The sequence below is a fragment of the Pipistrellus kuhlii genome, unplaced genomic scaffold, assembly GCF_014108245.1.
Source record: "Pipistrellus kuhlii isolate mPipKuh1 unplaced genomic scaffold, mPipKuh1.p scaffold_m20_p_6, whole genome shotgun sequence".
NCBI classification, from domain to species: Eukaryota; Metazoa; Chordata; class Mammalia; order Chiroptera; family Vespertilionidae; genus Pipistrellus; species Pipistrellus kuhlii.
The window spans coordinates 51,210,411-51,231,575 of NW_023425562.1; the positions used below are offsets into that span (position 1 = coordinate 51,210,411).

General features: G+C 52.9%; 1 protein-coding gene across 4 annotated transcripts in view; it reads right to left on the reverse strand.

Annotated features, from left to right (window-relative positions):
• The window catches only part of DLGAP4 (DLG associated protein 4), a 177,198-nt gene that overhangs the window by 68,111 nt on the left and 87,922 nt on the right, over positions 1 to 21,165 (reverse strand). For all 4 annotated transcript variants that reach the window (XM_036418397.2, XM_036418396.2, XM_036418398.2 and 1 more), the window contains exon 3: positions 1,381 to 2,448. In XM_036418397.2, coding sequence (XP_036274290.1) covers positions 1,381 to 2,376 — 996 coding nt within the window. In that variant the 5' untranslated portion in view covers positions 2,377 to 2,448. The remainder of the gene's footprint in view (positions 1 to 1,380; positions 2,449 to 21,165) is intronic.

A 21,165-nucleotide genomic window follows, 5' to 3' on the forward strand; every position in this document is an offset into this window, starting at 1 on the left:
AGCTGACTACCCAGATAGTCACAAAAGCCTGTACATTTTATCCCCAAACCATTTGCTAGTCCAGCCTCCCTACCTCTATCTGCCCCTGGGAACATGGCCTTGTGTATTTCTGCTCAAAATGTGTTGCAACCATAGCCCCCGCCCACCTCCCTCCCTTTATGCAGGCAGGCAGCACAGCCTCGGGTGTTCTGGAAGCATTTTCACATGATCAGACCAACCATACCATTCAGAGAGGGAGCCAGGTCACCCATACTCTTACTTATATTTCTAAACTAGGAAGTGGATTGAGAGCCATAAAAGCCTTAAATATATAAAGTACTACCTAGATTTCATTTTCTCCCCTATTAAAAAAAATAGTCTTTCTCCCCCTTAGTCTCACTATCTTTGGAATTTTATATGGAATGACAAGAACTCAGGGCTTTGTCAGACTTTGATGTTCATTGGTTCAAAATGCATCTAATGTATTCCCAAAGCCTGGCCAGGCCTGCACTGGCATTCTGCTCCTCCCCCCCTCCCCCAAACCCCCAGGTATGCCAGCTCATTACCTACAGAAGCAGCCCATCTTGACATGCACTTAAAACCTGCTTCTTCTAACTTCCACCCACACCTTGGGCTCTGCCATCTCCTTGCCCTTGAGAAACCTGGAGGATGTGTGGCAGCGGAGATGTCTGAGCTTTTTGCCACTTTCCCTGAGTGTGGTGCTGGTGCACAAGCGTCTCAACGAACATTCGCGTTTGAGAGAATAAAGCTAGTCCCCCAAACTGTGTTAGGGCCTCTGCACCCCTGTAGCCCTCCATGCTTCTCCGCAGAACATCCTGCTCACATTGACATGACTGTTCATGTCTCTCTCTCTCTAAGCATCCTGACAATCGGGGCTACGTCTTATTTATTTCTAGCTCTGTTCATTTCAGTGTCTATCTGTTCATCTTCCCCTCTCCCTTTCACATTTCCCGAGAACTTCCTCTATGCCAAACCCTGCCCCGGGCCTTGGGGACATACAGCTGCACACATCTGGTCCCTGTCCTCCAGGAGCCCCCAGTCCGGTGGGAGGAGCAAGCAGGAGGCCGGGAATTAGAACACCGTGCAGTGGCTCCTATGAGGTGGGTCGACGGCACAGCTTCCAGGTTTGTCTTCCACAGGGCAGGGACGTTTCTAGTCTCTACTCAGGGCTGACCTCAGAAGGGACCTCATCATCGTCTGCTGAGAGCATGGCCCGTGGAAGGAATCCCCTTACGAGCAGGGACCACGGGCCACCCGTTTCCCAGGGGAGTACAGAGGCCTGACGGAAACAACTTTCCAGGTGACGCTGTGACCCAGTCAGGCCTCCCCACTGTGCCTGCCTCGCATCCCTCCCCCACGCTGACCCTTGAAGGGACTCACCTGCAGGTAGTGGTAGGCTAGACCCTGGTGGCAGGATTTGGACTTGAGCAGGCTCTTGTCCAAGGTGGCTGAGGTCTTCTGGCACACCTCGTGGGCGTGGCTGAGGGTCAGCGTGGACCAGGAGCCCCGCTTGACATAGTTGGTGTCGGTGCCCACGCCAAGGCTGGGGCAGGAGGCCGGGGGCGCGGACGGGGGCGGCGGGGCGGTCAGCTCCGTGGTATTGTTCTTGGCGGCTTTGAGCATGTGCCCGCTGATGGTGTTGTAGGCGTGCATGAAGTAACGGGGCTGGCTGCGTTCCGCCTGGCGGCCCAGCGTCATCAGCCCGGAGGCTGGCCCGCTGCCGCGGAAGGCGCCGCCCTCACCGTCCAAGTTGTCGTCGGAGCTCCACCAGCCCGAGATGTTGGAGCGGCTTCGCCGTTTGGGCTCCCCGGCCTTGGCCCGCTCCTTGCTCTTGGCCCTCCGGCCCTTGTCCTCCAGGCCACCTTTCTTGCCGCCGTTGGCACCCATCTTGCCTGCCGTGCCCTCCATCGAGGGTGCCTTGGTGAAGAAGAGCCTCTGGACCGAGTGGACCAGGTGGCGGATGCGACCGGGACTCTCGCCCCGGGCCTTGGCCTCGCCGCGGGGGAACTGGAGGGTGCTGAAGCCATCTCGGTGGATGGGCAGCTGCTTCTCAAACTGGTCCAGGAGGTTGGCGGGCAGCCGGTTGATCTTGGTGGCCTGGGCGTGGCTGGGGAAGGGGCTCTCTTCCGGCACCTCGAAGTGGGAGTTATAGTGGATGCGGGGGAAGGTACTGCTCGGTGGTGGCAGCTGGTTGTTGAGAGGGAAGAGACTGTCCCCTGGCAAAGCATTCTGCCCGGGGAAGCGGGCCTCTCGGGCAAAGGCCTCCGTGGGCGACAGCAGGTAGGGGTTGCGGTCGGGCCCTGCGAACAGGGGCTCGTGCTGCGGGTCCAGGCTGTCGGAGAGGTGGCGGGGGCGGTTGTCACCCAGGCCTTTCATGATCTCGGCCCTCGGGGCAGGGCCGTCACCCTAGCGGGGTGCCCGGGGCGCCTCTCCCGGGCAGCAGCTGTCCTGGGGAGAGAAGACAGAAAGGGGTCAGCAGGATTTGGAAGGGATAGGGTGTTGGGAAGGTTGCTCTAGGTCACACATGTGTCAAACACAAGGCCCGCGGGCCAAATCCGTCCCGCCAGGCCTTGCAATGTGGCCCGCACCGCGCTGTCATCACTGCACTCCGCTGCGTTTCCATCACAATGACAGTTTATGACTGTTCAGTAAACCATTCGGCCCGCGATTTAGGCTGGATTTTAGATTTTGGCCCCTTCTCTGATTGAGTTCGACACCCCTACTCTAGGAGGACCACGTAAGTGTGAGCCTGGGCCCCTGGCCACCTCCGCCAGCCTCAGACTGAAAGTCTGCCAAATAGGGGCCAGGAGGAGGAAGGGATGGAAGGTGTGGGGAAGTGCTTGCAGGACCTGTTCCTTGGGAGACAAACCCTGCTCTGGTCCTGGTGGTCTTGACTGGTGAGCCCCTTGCCTGGCTTGTGGGGGAAGGAGTTACACAGGTACCTGCGTTCCTATATCTGCCTTGGAGGATTGTAGGAGGAGAGGGAGACCTCCAGAGACCAACTAGATACCTTAATAACCACAAGTGACATCCCAACTGCTTTCTACCCCTGACTGGGCTCTTGTTGTTAAGGAGTCTCTTCCTCTGGCTTCTGCAGGCCTGTATCTCTATCCTTCTAGTCCACCTTAAATGCCGCCACATCCACGGGCTTTGGGCTACCCCACAGTGTCCCCACATCAGTAAAACCCTTCAGTTACTCACTGGGGACTCAAGCCAGACACCTGGGCATCTCCCCTCTCCTGACCTTCTATGTCCTTCCCCTAGTAACAGCGCTCACTATACCTGGAGAATAATTCTACCTCAGTTGCAGTTCCTGTGGTTTAGGTGGAGCCAGGCCTATCAGAACCCCAGGGGTAGAGACATGACTAGGCCTGACCAATCAGAGCCCTGTGTGTCCCTGTGTACTGACTGGCTCAGAGATGGAAACGGGATCCTCACTAGCCAATAGGAATTGGCCCTGGGATTACTAGATGAACTTTTGGAAAAGAGGTGCCCTCCTTTCTGTAGGGTTGCTATGGTTGGTAGAGTGTCAGCCTGGAGTCCTCCGTCAAGATCTTGCTCGATGTTTCCAATGTGAGAGTCAAGAGATGTTCTGCTTGAGTTTGAATTGGATTTCTGTATCTTTCAACAAGAATCCAACTGGTTCTTGCCTCATGCCCAGTTGGTCACTACAGCAGTGGCTGTGGGTGGCCCACCCATGTCTCCTGTGGTCTCATCACTGTGGTGCCCAACAGGCTGATTTCCAACTGTCAGCATCTGCATGCCTGAGGGGATTGGGGGCTTCCTCTGGCAAATAGAGCCTGCTCTGCTCACAGGTGGCCATGCCTGCAGAGAATGACAACCCCCCACCTGACTATAGCTCTCAACCAGTGACTATGGGGGAGCTGGTGTACAAATACCCAAGCTCCCCCACTCCTCAGGTGGGACAACGGCCTCCTGGAGCTGCCCAGTGGGGCTGAGCTCCAGCTGCCCACAGTGGTCACTTGCTTGATAATGGCCCCCCCCCTTTTTTTTTAATCCTCACCTGAGGATCTTTAAAAATTGATTTTTAGAGAGAGAGGAAGGGAGAGAGAGGGGGAAACATCAATGTGAGAGAAAAATCAATTGGTTGCCTGCTGTGTGCACTCTGACCGGAGATCAAACCTGAAACCTAGATATGTGTCCTGACCAGTAGTCAAACCTGCAACTTTTTGGTGTATGGGATGATGCTCCAACCAACTGGGAACTGGGTCTGCAACTCAGGCATGTGCCCTGAGCCACCTGGCCAAGGCCGGTAATGCTCCTTTCATTGGCTGCCTCTCCTTCCCTGCCTTACATTCTTCTCCCATACCGAGCTGTCTACTCTAAAGGAAGTATTTGCACTTGAATCCTGGTCTTGGGCATGCGTCTGGAGAACCCCAACTAGGACCATCCGTGAGTGACAGTGATTCTGCCTTGGTTATGCTTCCTGATGGCATCCCCTCCCTGTGTGCTCTGCTTCTGTCACTCCCACACTGGGTTCCAGATCCTTTCTTTTCTCCAATACCTGTTCATCTTTTGAGTTAGAAACTTAATTCACTTATTGTCTGACTTTCTTATACCTAACAAATGTGTCATTGGAAAAGCCAGTACCCATTTGGCTGCATCTCACAGAGTTCATTTCCCCCCAGATTTTTCCTCCCTTAAAAAAGAATTAAGGTGAATTCACATAGCATATTAAAGTGTGCACTCAGTGACATTTAGTACATCCACGGTGCTGTGTGTCTAGTTCTAAAACATGATCTGATCCCCAAAAGAAAACGCTATGCCAAGGAAACAATTACTCCCTGAATCCTCCTCCTTCCAGCTCCTGGCAACCACCAGTCTGCTTTCTGTTTCTATGGATTCACCTATTTCCCATGGGTCTTATTTTTATTGTGATAAAATACAGAACACAAAAGTCGCCATTTTAACCAAGTGCACAGTTCAGCAGCATCAATTACATTCACAACTATTACCAATGTCCAAACTTTGTTTGTCAGCCAAGGAGAAACTTTATAGCCATTAAGCAACAACTCCTTACTCTCTGCCCTCCCCGAGTCCCCGGTGATTTCTAATCTACCTGCTATCTCAATTAATTTGCCCAGTCTAGATATCACATAAGTGGAATCATGTAACACTTGTCCTTTTGTTTAAAAAACTATTTTTCTTTTTAAAAATTAATTTATTTATTTAGAGAGAGGGGAATTTGTTGTTCCACTTATGTATGTATTCACTGGTTTCTTCTTGTATGTGCCCTGATTGGGGATCGAATCCGCAATCTTGGCATATCGGATGACGCTCTAATCAACTGAGTTACCGGGCCAGGAACACTTGTATCTGGCTTATTTCACTAAGCACACTGTGTTCAAGATTCATCCATGTTGTAGCATATCTATATCAGAAACCCATTCCTTTTTATGGTTCAATAATATTCCATAATATGTACACTGAGTGGCCAGGTTATTATGATCTCTGAATGCGTAATAATCTGGCCACTCTGTGTGTGTGTGTGTGTGTGTGTGTGTGTGTGTGTGTGTGTGTGTATTAAAGGCCTGGTGCATAAATTCGTGCATAGGTGGGGTCCAACCAGCCTGGCCAGGTGGAAGGAACATGGGTGGTTGGTCAGCCTACCTGCTGGTCGAACTCCTGGTCTAGGGGACAATTTGCAAATTAGCCTTTTATTATATAGGATATACACCGAGTGATCAGATTATTATGCGTTCAGAGATCATTATAATCTGGCCACTCAGTGTATATGCCACATTTTGTTTGTCCATTCATCTACTGATGGGCATTTGGCTTGTTTCCACCTTTTGGTTTATGAATAATGCTATAATGAACAATGCATACAAGTATCTGTGTGAGAACCTGCTTTTGATTCCTTTGGGTATATACCTTGGGGTAGAATTGCTGGGTCATAAGATAATTCTGTGTTTAATTTTTTGAGGAACTACCAAACTGTTTTCCACAGTGGCTGTGCCATTTTATATCCCACCAGCAATGTGTGGGGTTCCAATTTCTCCACATACTCACTAATACTTATTGTTGTTTGGAATATGTTCTTATTGATTTTAGAAAGAGAGGAAAGAGAGGGAGAGAGAGATACACACATCAATGATGAGAGAGAATCATTAATCAACAGCCTCCTGCATATCCCCTACAGGGGATCAAGCCTGCAACCTGGGCACGTGCTCTGACTGGGAATCAAACCGTGTCCTCTTAGTTCATGGTCAACACTCAACCGCTGAGCAACACCGGCTGGACCCAACACTGTCCTTTTCTTTTAAAAATATATCCGTTCTAGTAGGTATGAACTGGTTTTGATTTGCATTTACCTGATAACTAATGATATTCAGCATCTTTTCATGGGCTTTTTGGCCATTTGTATACCTCCTTTGGAAAAATGTATATTAAGTCCGTTGTCATTAAAAAATTATATTATTTTTTATTTTTTTAATCCTCATCCTAGGATATTTTTCCATTGATTGTTAGAGAGAGTGGAAGAGAGAGGGAAAACAAAAAGAAATATTGATGTGAGAGAAACATATCAATTGGTTGCCTCCTGCATGCACCGATCAGGGCCCAGGCAACCGAGGTCCTGCCCTCAACCGGACTCGAACCTGGAACCCTTCTGTCTGCAGGCTGATGCTCCACTGAGCTATACCAGCTGGGCCCTTTATTCATTTTTAATTGGGTGGTTTGCCATTTTTGGTGATGTAGGGTTTCTTTATACATTCTATTTAGTAAGTCCTTATCAGATACATGATTTGCAAGTATTTTCTCCCATTCTGTCCCTGTAGGCTTTTAATAGGTCATGTTTTTCAACTTTTCTAGAGCAGATACTCACTCTCTCCTTCCTCATTAGCACTGATGGCCTCATTAGCACTGATGCAGCTACCCAGCATCCCCTGGCCTGCCAGCTCTACAAAGAACACGAGTCCATGTTTCCATAACCTCCTTGTGGGGAAGAGCTGGTTCTTCTCATCTGAGGGACAAGGAATAAGAAAGGACCTGGAGATGGGCAGGCAGTGGATGCTGCCCACGTTTCCCCTCAGACTGAGGCACTCATGTCTCCAGTTGCCAAGAGCTCTGGCTGCTGATATTGAATAGCTGGGTACCAGCAGGACTTGCTCTCAGTCAAAGGCAGATGCCTCGCCAAGATCCTGCTCCTTCTCCAGGGGTAGCCTGAGTCCAGTATGAGGTTGATGTGTGGACATCAAGGCATGGCTGTCTTGGCCAATTCAGAATAATCCTAAGGGGCTGTATCAGCTCCAGAGCTCCGCATGGGATTAGCTGAGGCCATTGTTGTGCCTGCATTTCCCTTCAACTCCTCCCTCTGCCCAGTCCTGCAACCCTCACCGTGTTTCCTGGCCCGAAAATAGGGCATAACTGAGTTCTACTTCTTTCCCTCCTTGCCCTGACAGCGGTCGGCAAACACATTAGTCATCAGAGCCCAATATCAACAGTACAACGATTGAAATTTCTTTTGAGAGCCACATTTTTTAAATTTAAACTTCTTCTAACGCCACTTCTTCAAAATAGATTCTCCCAGATTGTGGCAATTTGTGGAAGAGCCACACTTAAGGGGCCAAAGAGATTCATGTGGCTGGCGTGCCGCAGTTTGCCGACCACGGCCCTGGGACATTTGGTGACGTAATTACTCCTTCTGGACCTCAGTTCCCTCTTCTATAACACGAGGTGATGACTTTTCCTTTGCGAGGTTAAGACAAGGACTAGTTGTGGTGTCCTGTAGAAGCCACTGGCATTTAGGTGCCTGGTAACTATCAGTCACTCTCTCCTCATCACCTCGCAGTGCTTCTTGGGGACAGGCCAAAGCTTCCAAGGCAGGGACCCTGCACGGCATGGTGGAAAGTGCACAGAATTGGATCTGGATTCAAATCCCAACTCTGCTCTTTACTTGCTGTGGCCTCAGACGGGTCCCTCTCAGACGGGTCCCTCTCTCTGGCCTCACAGGCCATCTCTAAGCAGTGAGGGGTTTGAGTGAAGGCCGTTGGGACTTCCCATCACACTGATTCCCTCTGAGCTTTCTTGGTCAGGGTTCCTGAAACGCTGGATGTCACCCCTCAGCCACCCAACACCCAGGGGTGTGGGGAACCTTACCTTGGGGAGGTCTTAAAATAGGCAGGCCTCGGCCTTGCAGGGAACGCAGCTGGCTGCCTCGGCTCCCTTTGTCTCTGAGCTATACTTAGGCCCATCCGGGTGCCCATAATTACCTCTCATTAATATAAGCCTCATTGCCCTTGTGGAAATGTGGAGAAACCAGCGAAGCTGCTGCCTCCCTGGGAGCCCTGGCTGCTCCACGGTGCCCCTGTGTCTGCAGCCGCCGCTCGCATCTGCACAGTGGGGCCTCCTTGCCCTATCCCAGCTCATCCCAGAGCCATAGCTGGCCTGTGAGCATGGGAGAGCCAATCAGGGACAAGGCCAGGGACAGAACCCAGCATGGCTCTTCCTGAACCAAAACCGCCTGATTGTGTTCTTTCCCTAATTTAGAACCTTCTGTGGATTTTCTCCCCTCCTCAGTCCGAGGGTCTTGGTATGACTGTCAAGACCCACAAACTGAATGCAACCTCCCTTTCAAACATTATCAATCTCATTTATTTTCTCCACAGCCCCTCCCTTTATGAGCCCAGATGTCTTGTGATTTCCTACTCATATCTTTCATAATTGGTGCGACTAGAAAGGCTGGCTTTGTGTATGGTTGCATTAACAGAGATAGAGAGTCTAAATGAAGGGAGAGGACAGTCCTGTTTAATGCTCAGTGCTGTTGTTAAGAGAAAAGACAGATCACTAGAGTGGGCGTGGGAGGGTGAGCTGAGTGATGAAAGGCTGGAAATGATGTGAGTGGAATGGCCAAACATTCTAGTATGTTCACAGCAGTCCCCGGAGGACACAGCCACTGCATAGGCCTCTGAGGGATGAAGTGTGGAAAGGGAAGGATGGGCTCGCTGGGGCCTCCAGGGCCTTGGTGCTGCCTGGGGGAGGGGAGAGGGAGGGGAAGGGGTAGAGGTAGAGAGGGGCAGGTGTGACTTCATCTCTGGGTACCATCCCATTCTCCTCCCATATCTCTTGCCACACCTGCTCCATTGCTTGTTGGCTTCTCCTCCTCCGACCTCTAAACACTAGATGAACTGTGTGCTTGGCTTCTCTCTACGCTCTTTCCGGCTGATCTCATCCAAACTCATGGCTTAAACACCTGACAACTCCTAAATTTACATCTCTCTCTCTCTCTCTCTCTCTAATACCCGGCGCATATCTCTAACTGCCTCCTTGACATCTTGCCCTGGTGTCTGGCAGGTCCAAAATCAAACACCTGTTCTCCTGCCCACTCTGACCTATTCCTCTTACAGCTTCCCAGCTCAGATCATGATGACGTCATCCTCCTACTTGCTCAGGTCAGAAACCTTGGAATCATCCCTGACTCCTCCTTCTCTCACCCCCACATCCTATTCAACAACAAATCCTCCACAAACAACCCTACCCTCAACGTTTCCCAGAACCTCACTTCTCACCACACCCACAGCCCTGCTGGGGCCAGGCCCCAGCGTCTCTCACGCAGATGACAGGACTCCCATGGCTCTCAGGCTAAAAGCCAGTCTTCTTATTCCTCTGACTTCTTGCTTTCGTTTCCTGCCCCTGCTCCCTCGGGCTTCCACTCTATTCCTTGAACAGGGATTGTTAACTCCCATCTTGGGGTTTTGCTCTTACTGATCCATCTGTCTGAAACGCTCTGTCCGCCCTCTGCCCCCACCACACACACTCACCTTCACTCCATACAGGGCTTGGTGCACAGGCCACCCCTGCAGAGACCGGCCAAAGCAGCCCCTCACCTGCCAGCCCTCTCTGCTGTGTCACCTGGGTTTACGTGTAGAAGAGCAGGGACAGGGCCTGTCTTTGTCACTGCTCTGTCACTAGCACCCAGCAAGGACTCAGTACAGGCTCATAAGGCTCTTGCTAAATGAAAGAGTGGCAGAAGCCGAAATCGGTTTGGCTCAATGGATAGAGCATCGGTCTGTGGACTGAAAGGCCCTGGGTTCGATTCCGGTCAAGGGCATGTACCTTGGTTGCGGGCATATCCCCAGTAGGGGGTGTGCAAGAGGCAGCTGATCGATGTCTCTCTCTCATCGATGTTTCTAACTCTCTGTCCCTCTCTCTTCCTCTCTGTAAAGCACATGTGTCAAACACAAGGCCCGCGGGCCAAATCCGTCCCGCCAGGCCTTGCAATGTGGCCCGCACCACGCTGTCATCACTGCACTCCGCTGCGTTTCCATCACAATGACAGTTTATGACTGTTCAGTAAACCATTCGGCCTGCGATTTAGGCTGGATTTTAGATTTTGGCCCCTTCTCTGATTGAGTTCGACACCCCTACTGTAAAGAATCAATAAAATATATTAAAAAAAAAGGAAAAAAAAAGAAAGAGTGGCAGAAGGTCTTGAGGGTGCCTGGCAATGATGCAGAAAGTGAGGCAGTTACCGGGTGGTACGTTTTCAGTTTAAGCTAATCCTAGTGATTCTTCATTGGGCACTTACTGTGTACTAGGTGCTTCTCATACGTGAGCTCATTTAATCCTCCCTGCAGCTCTTCCTAGTGGGGGACGGTGAGTGCACCTGGTAGCCAGCCACCAGCCTGCCTTCTGGGGAGCCCCACCTCCTGGCTCCTGGACTTGGTGATCTTGTGACTAGCCCTGCCTCCAACACAAGCAGGCGGACTGTGTAACTGATAGGACACGGTGACCGATGTGACTTCTGAGGTAGGTGAGAGCAGACACACAGTTTCCGCCATCCTCTCTTCACTCACCGGCCCTGGGGACAGTCAGCTGCCATGTTGTAAGGACACCCAAGCAGCCCAAAGGAGAGGACCACATGGGGGAAGCGGAAGCCACCTGCTGGCAGCCAGCACTACCCTGTCAGCCACCTTGGAAGCAGATCCTCCAGCCCAAACAGGACCTCCGATGGCTGCAGCCCTGGCTGACAACCTGGGCCACCACCACCCACGGAGGCTGCTCCTGGGGTCCTGACTCTCAGAACCTGTGCAAGAGATAACACATGTGTATTGTTTTAAGGTGCTGCCAACTTTTGGTATCGTGTTTATGCAGAGGTAGGTAATGAATACGCCCATGTCAGAAGACAAAAAGAAGTTCAGATGGCTGACGTCACCTGCTCCAGGCCCCACAGCGGGCAGTGGGGTGGAGTCTGGTGCAGATCCATCTGACTCCTAAGCCCATAGTCCACAGCCTTGCCCTCCAGGCGGAGGTCCCAGGATCCTTTTCACTTATGACAGCTCCATTATCCTGATGGATCAAGGTCCAAACTGTTTCCAACCCAAGTCTGTGTCCATAGCAACTGTTTGAGAAGCATGACATTCAATTAGCTGGTTGTTCTGTCAACAAGATGCCTTGGATTGGGCTGCTTGGGACATGTGACCGGCACTGTCCCCACCTCAGGCCCCCTCCTCCACGTGATGCCCACCCTGATCGTGAGCTCTAAACACAGGGCCCAGGATGTGGGTGCGGCAGTTCCTTTGGGGTGAAGGGTGCAGATTTGGGGCTGAGGGACTCGGTGGGGTCAGGCTTGCTTACAGGACTCTCTGAGAAAATGCTGAATTTAAACCTGCCTGGCCTTTCCTGAGGCATCGGAGGTCACCTCCCTCCTCCCTGCACTCATCTTTGTGTTACAGACACAAAACGACTGAAGAAAACACGGACCTAGAACCTCAGAACACAGGGACTACAGAGGAATCCCTTAAGATTCCCGAAGAGAATCTCTTCACCTGATCCCTTAAACCCCCTCAAGGTCTTCCCTTGACCTCAGGCAAAATGCCAGCCTCCTGGCTTGTTACTTCTCTAGCAACCCGCTCTTTCCTCCACAGGGCTTTACACTGAGGGTCCCTCTACCTGCACGCTCTTCCTCTACCTCTTCACATATCCGGCTGCTTCTGTCGATTCCAGTCTCTCCTCAAACATCGCCTCCTCAGGGGCCTTTCCTGGCCCCTATGTCTACGATGGTCCCTCCATCCCACTCTGCTCTCTCTCCACTTCCTTTAAAAAAACAAAAAAATTTTTTTTTATTGATTTCAGTGAAGGGGGGGGAGAAAGAGGGGGGGAGGGAGGGAGGGAGAGAAAGAGGGAGAGAGAGAGAGAGAGAGAGAGAGAGAGAGAGAGAGAGAGAGAGAGAGAGAGAGAGAGAGACATCAATGTGAGAGAGCTCTACTGAGGATAGCATCCCAGGCACATGCCCTGCCCTGATCAGGAATTGAATCATGACCTCCTGGTTCATAGGTTGACATTCAACCACTGAGCCACACCAGCTGGACTGACCCTCTTTTTTATAATTTCCTTTAAAATACCTATCAGGATTTCTCATTACCTGCTTGGTTCCTTGTGCTCTTGATCAATACCTGTCTCTATGCTCTGTGGGCTCTAGGAGTTGGGGGGACCATGCCTGTTTCACTTCCCACTGTATCTCCAGTCTAAACACAGAGTGATCACATAGCAGGTGCTCAATAAGCAGTCGTTAAGTGAGTGAGGTAGACGGAGCCTCGGAGGGAGAGGAGCTGGGAGGGCTGGAGATGCCTGACAGGAGAAAAGGGAGTTGGTTGTTGGGTTGTTCCAGACCCCTTTCTTGTTTTCTCTCCAAGCCTGGGTCCCAGATGGGCTGAACTGGAGTTTCTGATCCCCAGAACCTTCCTGAAAACACTGTCCCACGCCTCTGTCCTTGCTTGATATCCCTGAAGTTCAGAAGAGATACTTGCTCCTCCAAGAAGTCATCCATGACCTTGCAAATGGGGGTGAGACCTCCTCTGGGTTCCCTGTGATGGTGGCTGCCAGCCTCAGGAGTCACAGACAGCCCCGAGAGTCCCTCTGCACCAGGAGAGGGATCCTGCACAGCGATGGCACTTGTGTGTGTCCATGCGTGAGGAGGGTGACAGACGGCCTGGTGTGCCCAGGTTCTACCTGTTGTCCTGGAGTCCCTGGTGGCTACTGCCTGTTCCATGCGGAAGTGTCACGGTTGAGATGATGAATTGATGCTCAGCCCATGCTAGAAGGCACACGGGGACACAGGGCAGAGGAAGAGGGGCCTGTGGCTGAGGTGGAGTTAATAAGGTCTGATCCGAGCTTCTTCTTCCTAGCCAAGCCAGGCCTCCCTCAGTCCTCACTGGGAAAAGCCCGAGTTGGGAGGATGAGAGGGCTATGATGTGACTTCCTCACACCTCTGCACCTTCAGGCCTCCCCTCCGGGCCTGGCTCTGCCCGGCTCCAGCCACTCCTGCCTGCAGCGGCCCCGGGGAGGGGGGATACAGCCCTGACCCTGCAGGTAGTGCAGCATGGAGCTGAGAATGTGGGCTCTGGAACCCCAGCCTCCTCAAGTTTGAATCCCGGTGCTGTGTGACCTTGAGCCAGTTAACGGACCTCCCTGAGCCCAAAGCACAGAAGGCTTGGCCCAGCTCCTGGCACACAGCGAGTGTTCTACTAGTGTGTGCTGTTGCTGTTCTCACTGGCAGGACCCACCCACGGGCAGACAGCCCCTGTTCAGGTGAGGGGATGGGGTTTGGCCTGGGTCACATAGCGTGTTGAGGACGGTTGAGATGTGAACCCGGGCCCCGGACTTCCAGGCCAGCGGTCTCTGGAGATCTTCAGTCGGCGAGGGCTGAGTGTGCTCTGGGCTGTGGGCACTTTCCGAGTGGTCCTCCCCCTCTTCATGACCCAAAACCTGTCTTGACCAGCTCTAGACATATAATTAAATGTAAACAGAATTATATAAACATTACAATTCAGTTTCTCAGTTGCACCAGCTGGATTTCCGGGGCTCAGTGGCCGCCAGCTGCCCAGCGCAGCCCAGTCCGTGTCCACCGCAGACAGCTCTGCGGGACAGGGCCGGCCTGGAGCCGGATCACTGCACGCAGCTGCTGCTCATGACGCTCGCTGGGACTGGAGGGGGAGAGGGAGGGGTCTCTGCCCTCTGCAGGCCCCACAGGAACCTCTCGGAAGCCTATGAACCGTGGAATGGTGTTCAGCATGGAACCTGCCAGACCTTGTCCGACCCTCTCCTGCTGCGCTTTGCTGACTGGGCTCAGGCGGGGCCTGGGACTCGCCCAAGATCACACAGCAGGTGGAGGCGGCAAGGGGCTCAGGTCTCCTGACTCTGCACTCGCTGCACCCCAGCACCCGCTGCTCAGACTGGACAGTCAGCGTCAGCACGCCTGGAGGAGGTGTTAGTCTACAGAAAGGATTTTTTTGTGTGTGTGTGTGCTGATAAACAAAAGCCAAAAACACTGCCCTGGAGTGATACGGGGGACAGCTGGCCACAGCTGCAGAGTGGGTTCCCATCAATCCCAGGTTAGCTCCCCGGTCACCATGGGATGACTATAGGGCTGGGAAAGGGGCAGGGGCAGGGTTCATCGCCTGGTCCCCTTTCTGCAGGGCCTGGAGGGACCTCGGTAACCACCCCCAGCTGCCATTTCAAAGCAATTTCACTGTTGTGCTCATGAGGGCTGGGACCCCAAGTCCTCGCTGACTTAGAGTGTGGCCCCAGGCACAGCACCTCCCGCATCTCAGTTTTCTCTTTTGGAAAGTGGAGATGATTATCCCAGCCAGTGGGGCCTCTGTGAGGGGCCAAGGGGACAGAGAGTTTGCCAGCCCTGAGGTGTTAGGGGGGAAGAGAACAGGTGTTAGAATTCAGCTCCCCCGCCTGCCAGTGGCATGACTTCATGCAGGCCAGCTGGCCTCTCCGAGCCTCAGCTTCCTTACCTAGAAAGTACAGGTAAGATACTGCACTTGCCACATCATGGCATATTATTCAGCCGTAAGAAAATAGAGCGCTGATACAGCACGGATGAATCTTGAAGACATTACACGAGGTAAAATGAAGCCAGACACGAAAGCTCAGGTATTGTACAGTTCCATTCATATGAAATGCCCAGGACGGTTAAATTCATAGAGACAGACAGTAGATCAGTGGTTGCCAGGAGCTGGCACGAGGGGGGAGTGAGCACTGACTTTTTAACGGGCACAAGATTTCTGTTAGGGGCGATTAAAGGGTTCTGGAAGCGGATGGTGGTGATGGCTGCACAACATTGTTAATGGACTTCATACCACACTTCAGGGTTAAGATGGCACATTTTGTGTGTGTCCTACCACAATTCAAAAATGAAAGTTTTTCACGTGTAGGGTGTTTGTGAACTTGAGCAAGAGCGTGCCTGCAGAGCGCCCAGTGGATTTTCCAGTAGGTGCTTGGAAAAGAGGAGCTGTGCTTATGACAGGAACCCCACAAGTCTTTCCAGAACTTTCCGAAGCTTATGTATCTAGTGCTCCCTACTTTATAGGAATTATCCCACCAAGTCTTCAGATCAGCCCGCTGACGTGCTTCCTATCATCAGGCCTGTTTTGCAGAGGGACAATCGAGGCACATGCCTCCAGCCACCTCCCTGAGCTGCCTCTCAGCTTTCGGTCACGATGTCCCGTCTGCCACCACCTCCGGAGCGCCCCACGCTGGGGCTGTGCTCAGCGGATGGACGCAGCCTCTGGCTGCCTGCTCACCGTGACCTTCCCGGGAGAGGAATATTACAGGAAGGTCATCCAGGGGATACACGGCCCGGTTCTCCGGCCTCGGAGCTCTGACTCGGGGCAGGCGGGACCCGGAGGTCGCTGCCTCGGCCTGTTCCATTCTGGCCTCCGCAGAGGGACCATCCTGGGAGAGCGTGTTGGCAAACAACAGAACAAAATGGCCAGGATGCAGCAATTGCCAGCACATTTAATTCAATTCCTCCAGCATTAACGGGGCCTGCTCCGTGACTCAGAGGGCTCCAGCCCTTCGAGAGCAGGCGGCCAAGTGCAGGCGGCAGGAATACACACGGCAATCAGAGGACACACAGAAATGAACTCCAGGAAGTGTCGAAGCCGGGGTGCGCAGCCCGACGAGAGGAGGGATTCATACTCACTGGGGAAGGCTCCCTGGAGGAGGGGTCCTTCCAGCCAGCTCATGAGGACACGTAAGGTTTCAGCAGATAAAGGCGTGTGGAAGAGCCGTTAATAAAGGGACAGGCGTAGACGAATCATGGTCCAAGGTGAGAGATGGAGGCAGTGCTGGAGACAGCAAATTGTCCCAGTGGCGAGGGGACAGCTCAGAGGGAGAGGCAGATGTCTGGGTCAGACCGGGGAGGGCCTCAGGAACCCCCTAGGGGCTCTAGATTTAAACTGCAAGCCATCCGCCTTCCAAGTAGAGCAGGGCCCCAAAGGCCGCTGGCACCGGCAGTCCCACTTCCAGAGCCTTGTCCTTCACCCAGGGCTCTTCCTAAAACATTGTTTGTATGAGCCAAAGCCTGACAACAACCCGGATATCCAGGGGGAGGCTCGCTAAGCACTTCATGACCCAGCACACTATGGGATGCTATGCAGCTGTAAACAGAATAAGGCCGCTATAAGTCCTGATAGGAAAAACCTTTCAAAATAACCTAAGTGAAAAGAGCAAGGGGCAGGACAGGGTTCAGGGCTCTGCCTTCATCTGGGTTCCCTCTGAAGCAGGCCCTGGCCAAGGACTGAGGTCTACTGGGGGGTGATCCAGGAAGCACAGTAAGAAAACAAGGAAAGCAACGAAGGACACAGTCCTGAGCTCAGTCCAGCAAGGAGCTCTGCACCGAACTGGCTGAGGGCTGCCCGGGGGCAGTGACTCCCCGTTCTGCCGCCTCCCGGGAGGCTGGCACAAAGGCCTCTGCTAGAGGTGTGGGCATTTCCAGAGGAAGGAGTGGGCATGAAGCAGAGAGTGAGATGAAGCGGTCGGGACAGGACACCAAGCATCTGTTACAGAACGGGACCAATGGTCTAAGAGAAGGCAAGAGAATATTACTCATATCTGCGCGTCTGTCCAAGGGTCCCCCCAAAACTACAAACGGGATGGATGGAAGAAAGGGTAGGAGGAGGACTTTGACGACGCCTCCTTAGCATTTAGAAGAAAAAAGCCTTGCATTTTGGAATAATTTTAGGTTGTTCCAGGTGGCAAAGATAGTACAGAGTTCCAGCATAACCTTCACCCAGTTTTCTCTAACGTGAACGTTTTACATAACAATGGGGCATTTGTCAAAACGGAGGAATTAACATTCCTCCGTTACTATTAACTAAGCTCCACACTGTGTTTGGGGAGCACCAACTCATTAATGCCCCTTTTTTGCCTCAGGGTCCCCTCCAGGACGCCACGTCGCATCTAGTCTTTAGGTCCATGCTAACATATGATCTATGCCAAAGATTTATTAAAAATAATAAACTGCAGCCAAAACCAGTTTGGCTCAGTGGATAGAGCATCGTCTGCAGACTGAAAGGTAACAGGTTCGATCCCGGTCGGGGGCATGTACACTGGTTGCGGGCACATCCCCGGTGGGGGGTGTGCGGGAGGCGGCTGGTAGACGTATCTCTCTCATCGATGTTTCTGGCTCTCTATCCCTCTCCCTTCCTCTCTGTAAAAAGTCAATAAAATACATTTAAAAATAATAATAAACTGCAGGCTCCTGGGAGTCATCGGAGGTTTCTGAGCAGGCAAGCCCTGGACTGGGGGCTCCTGCCAACTTTGGGGTGCCTTCACTCCATCGTCTCCTCTCCCCCACATTTACCAGGTGACTGCTGTTTTAGGGTGGCAGCATCCACCACCCCAATCTAATCCCTTCCCGTGCCCTCTGCACGACTGGACCCTCCTCAGCTCTGGTTCAACCAGCCCCCGGCCCCCTGCAGGCTGCCTGGCCCACCACCTTCATTAATAAAAGAGCACGTGCATCCAGCACATGCAACAACTAACATCTGCACAGCCTCGCTCTGTGTCGGACTCGCTTCCACAGCCCCTTGGGGTAGCTGACTGCTGTCGGCACCGCCGTTTCACAGATCAGGGGTGTAACCTGCCCAAGGTCACGGAGATGTGGGCAGTAGAATTGGGGTGGAACCCAGGTTGCCTAAGTCCAGAGTTTCTGCTTTGAACCATTCCACGTGTCTCCAGACTCCAACCACGCCCTCCCTTACGAAGGACCCCTCCCCGGCAGCCCTGTTCCTCTCGGCACTCGCGGCCCTTTGCCGCCCTGCCCTGCCCTGCCCACGTCTGCCGCAGCGTCTCCGCCCACAGCAACCCCTTCCCGGGTCAGGCTCCCTCGGGGCTGTTGTGTGTGTTGTTTCTCTGCCTCGAGTGCCCTTCTCCACCGGATCTGGAGCAAGCCCGGCTCACACACCACAGGCTCCGCGGCGCTCCCTGACCCGCTCGCCAGCGCCCCCCTCTGGCCTGCAGCCCGGACGGCTCCCTTCCTCCCGGAGGTCCTGCACCTCACAGAGGCTGTGGATCACTGTGCACACTGCGCTGGAAGGAGTGTCAGGGTCCCCCTGGACGGGGTCCCCACAGGCTGGGATGGCAGCTTACTCATTTTTATCTCTCATTCATTCATTCATTCATTCACTCACTCACTCATTCACTCATTCAACAAATACTGGTAAGCATCTCCTATTAGCGAGGCCGATGCTCACAGGCTGCTTTGTGATACACACCGAAGCCACCTACGGAACGTCCCTGGTCTTCCGGAGGTAGCCCATGCCCTCCCCCACCCCCCACCACCCCGCACGTGAACACAGAACTCACAGCAGCGAACAGACAGCTCACTGTGCGTCAGCCTCTGTTCCCAGCACAGATACTAGCTCATCTTAACAGCCATCACTCCCGTTTCCCTCTCTCCACTCCGCCCCCTCACACCGTGTCTCTTTAGAGGAACTTTCAGAAAACGCTCTCCAGAAGGGGAGATGGATGAAACAGGATCCGATCTGTGTGGGTTGTGCAGTCAGCCTGTCCCTGGACACCCCTTTGCCCCTTCAGAGCTGGCCTGGTGCCTGGAGAGGGCACCCTCAAGGCTGGGGGAATATTCTGCAACCTCCCTCAGTGCCCCTTAGTGGCTCCGGAGGGACCACGCCTCCACTGTCCCCTCGGGCCTGCCCTCCTGACACCCATCCGTGGGGCTCTGCAGCTGACCTGACACACTGACCCTGCCTCACCCTACCCCAGGCCTGCAGGAACTCCTGCGAACCACCCAGCTCAACCTCCACACCCAGATGAAGAAACGGAGTTTTGGAGGGGACACCTGAGGCTGGAGTATGCGGTGAAAGATTCATATCCAGTCTGTGCTAGCCGGCCGCCATGACGGCCCCCAGCGAGTCTGTCTCGTTCCGATACCCGCACACAGTCAGTCCCCGCCCACGCGGACGAGGGTTGACCTGTCAGTAGGATGTTATGGAAACGCCGTGTGTGACTTCAGAACCAGGTTAGAAAAGACACTGTCGCTTCCATCTTGCTCTCTTGGCCCTCTAGCTCTGCGGGAGCCAGCCCCCATGCCGTACACACACTCAGGAATTACAGCGGCCTTATCCTGTTTACAGCTGCATAGCATCCCATAGTGTGCTGGTCATAATGTGCCTAGCAAGCCTCCTCCTGGATATCCGGGTTGTTGTCAGGCTTTTGCTAACACAAACAATGTTTTAGGAAGAGCCCTGAGTGAAAGACAAGGCCCTGGAAGTGGGACTGCCGGTGCCAGCGGCCTTTGGGGCCCTGCTGTACTTGGAAGGCGGATGGCCTGCAGTTTAAATCTAGAGCCCCTAGGCCTAGGGGGTTGCCGAGGCCCTCCCCGGTCTGACCCAGGCATCAGCCTCACCCTCTCCCTCAGAGCTGTCCCCTCACCGCTATGGAGTGGTCTTCTCTACCGGTTCTGGAGCAAGGAAGCGGGGCAGGGAAGTGAGGACTCCTACCAACAGCCCTGCAAAGGAGCTGGAAGCAAATCTTCTAGTCCCCGTCAAGCCTTCAGATGACTGTAGCCCTGGCTGACATATATATATATATATCTATATATATATCTCTCTCTATATATATACACACACACACACACATATATATATATATATAAATATAAATAATGTGTTTTTATTGATTTCAGAGAAGGAAGGGAGAGGGAGAGAGAGAGAGAAACATCAACGAGAGAGAAACATTGATCAGCTTCCTCCTGCAACCCTCCCCTCCCCACCAGCCACTGGGGATCAAGTCAGCAACCAGGCATGAAATCAGCAACCTCCTAGTGCATAGGATGATGTTCAACCAACGCCACACTGGCAGAAATCTTGATTAGCAACCTCATGTGACATTCCTGAGCCAGAACCATCCAGCTAAGCTGACCCACAGAAACCACGTGATATTACATTTTTATTGTTGTTTTAAGGCGACTGCATCTTTATTATTTATTTATTTATTTATTTATTTATTATTTTTAAAATATATTTTAATATATTTTATTGATTTTTCACAGAGAGGAAGGGAGATAGATACAGAGTTAGAAACATCGATGAGAATCATGGATCAGCTGCCTCTTGCACGCCCCCTACTGGGGATGTGCCCGCAACTCAGGTACATGCCCTTGACCGGAATCGAACCTGGGACCTTTCAGTCCGCAGGCCGACGCTCTATCCACTGAGCCAAACCGGTTTCGGCAGGCTGCTGCATCTTTAGGCTCCCTTGTTATGCAGCAACGTTACACATTTCCTCTTGAAACATGTTGACATTTGCTCGCACACTTCCAGGGATGGGCAGCTCACTACCTCATGAAGCTCTCTTACCTGCTCCTGGGCAGCTCAGACTTTCTGTCTTCCTGGGGTTTCCTCCCTGGCCCCAGCTTTGCCCTCTGGGATTATAGGAGACACAAGCACCCTCTGCTCTGAGCTGGCCACGCAGAGACTGCACCCCCTCTGGCCTCCTCCTCTGCCAGGTGCACAGCCGGGCACAGCCACCCCGCTCTGCCTTCCTTTTTCAGAGGATGGGACGCCAGCTTCCTGCTCACTCTGTGCTCTCCCTTCAAGCCACTGTCCAGATAGCTACAGACCAGAGTGGCCGAGAGGAAGTAGTCACCGTTACAGAATACAGCAGACCCAGGTTTGAACCTCCATTCCTCCATCTGAGTGACCCTGAATACGGTGCTTCACCTCTCTGAGCCGCTGCAAGATGTGGATAGTAACACAGCGTCGCTGGGGGGAGTGAATGAGTTAACCCGACGGAGATGACAGCATATAACAGAAACCGCTTCATTCACCGGGCACATACGACCCATCAGACACGCCTGCCACCTCATAGTCCCGCAGGGGAGAAAACGGA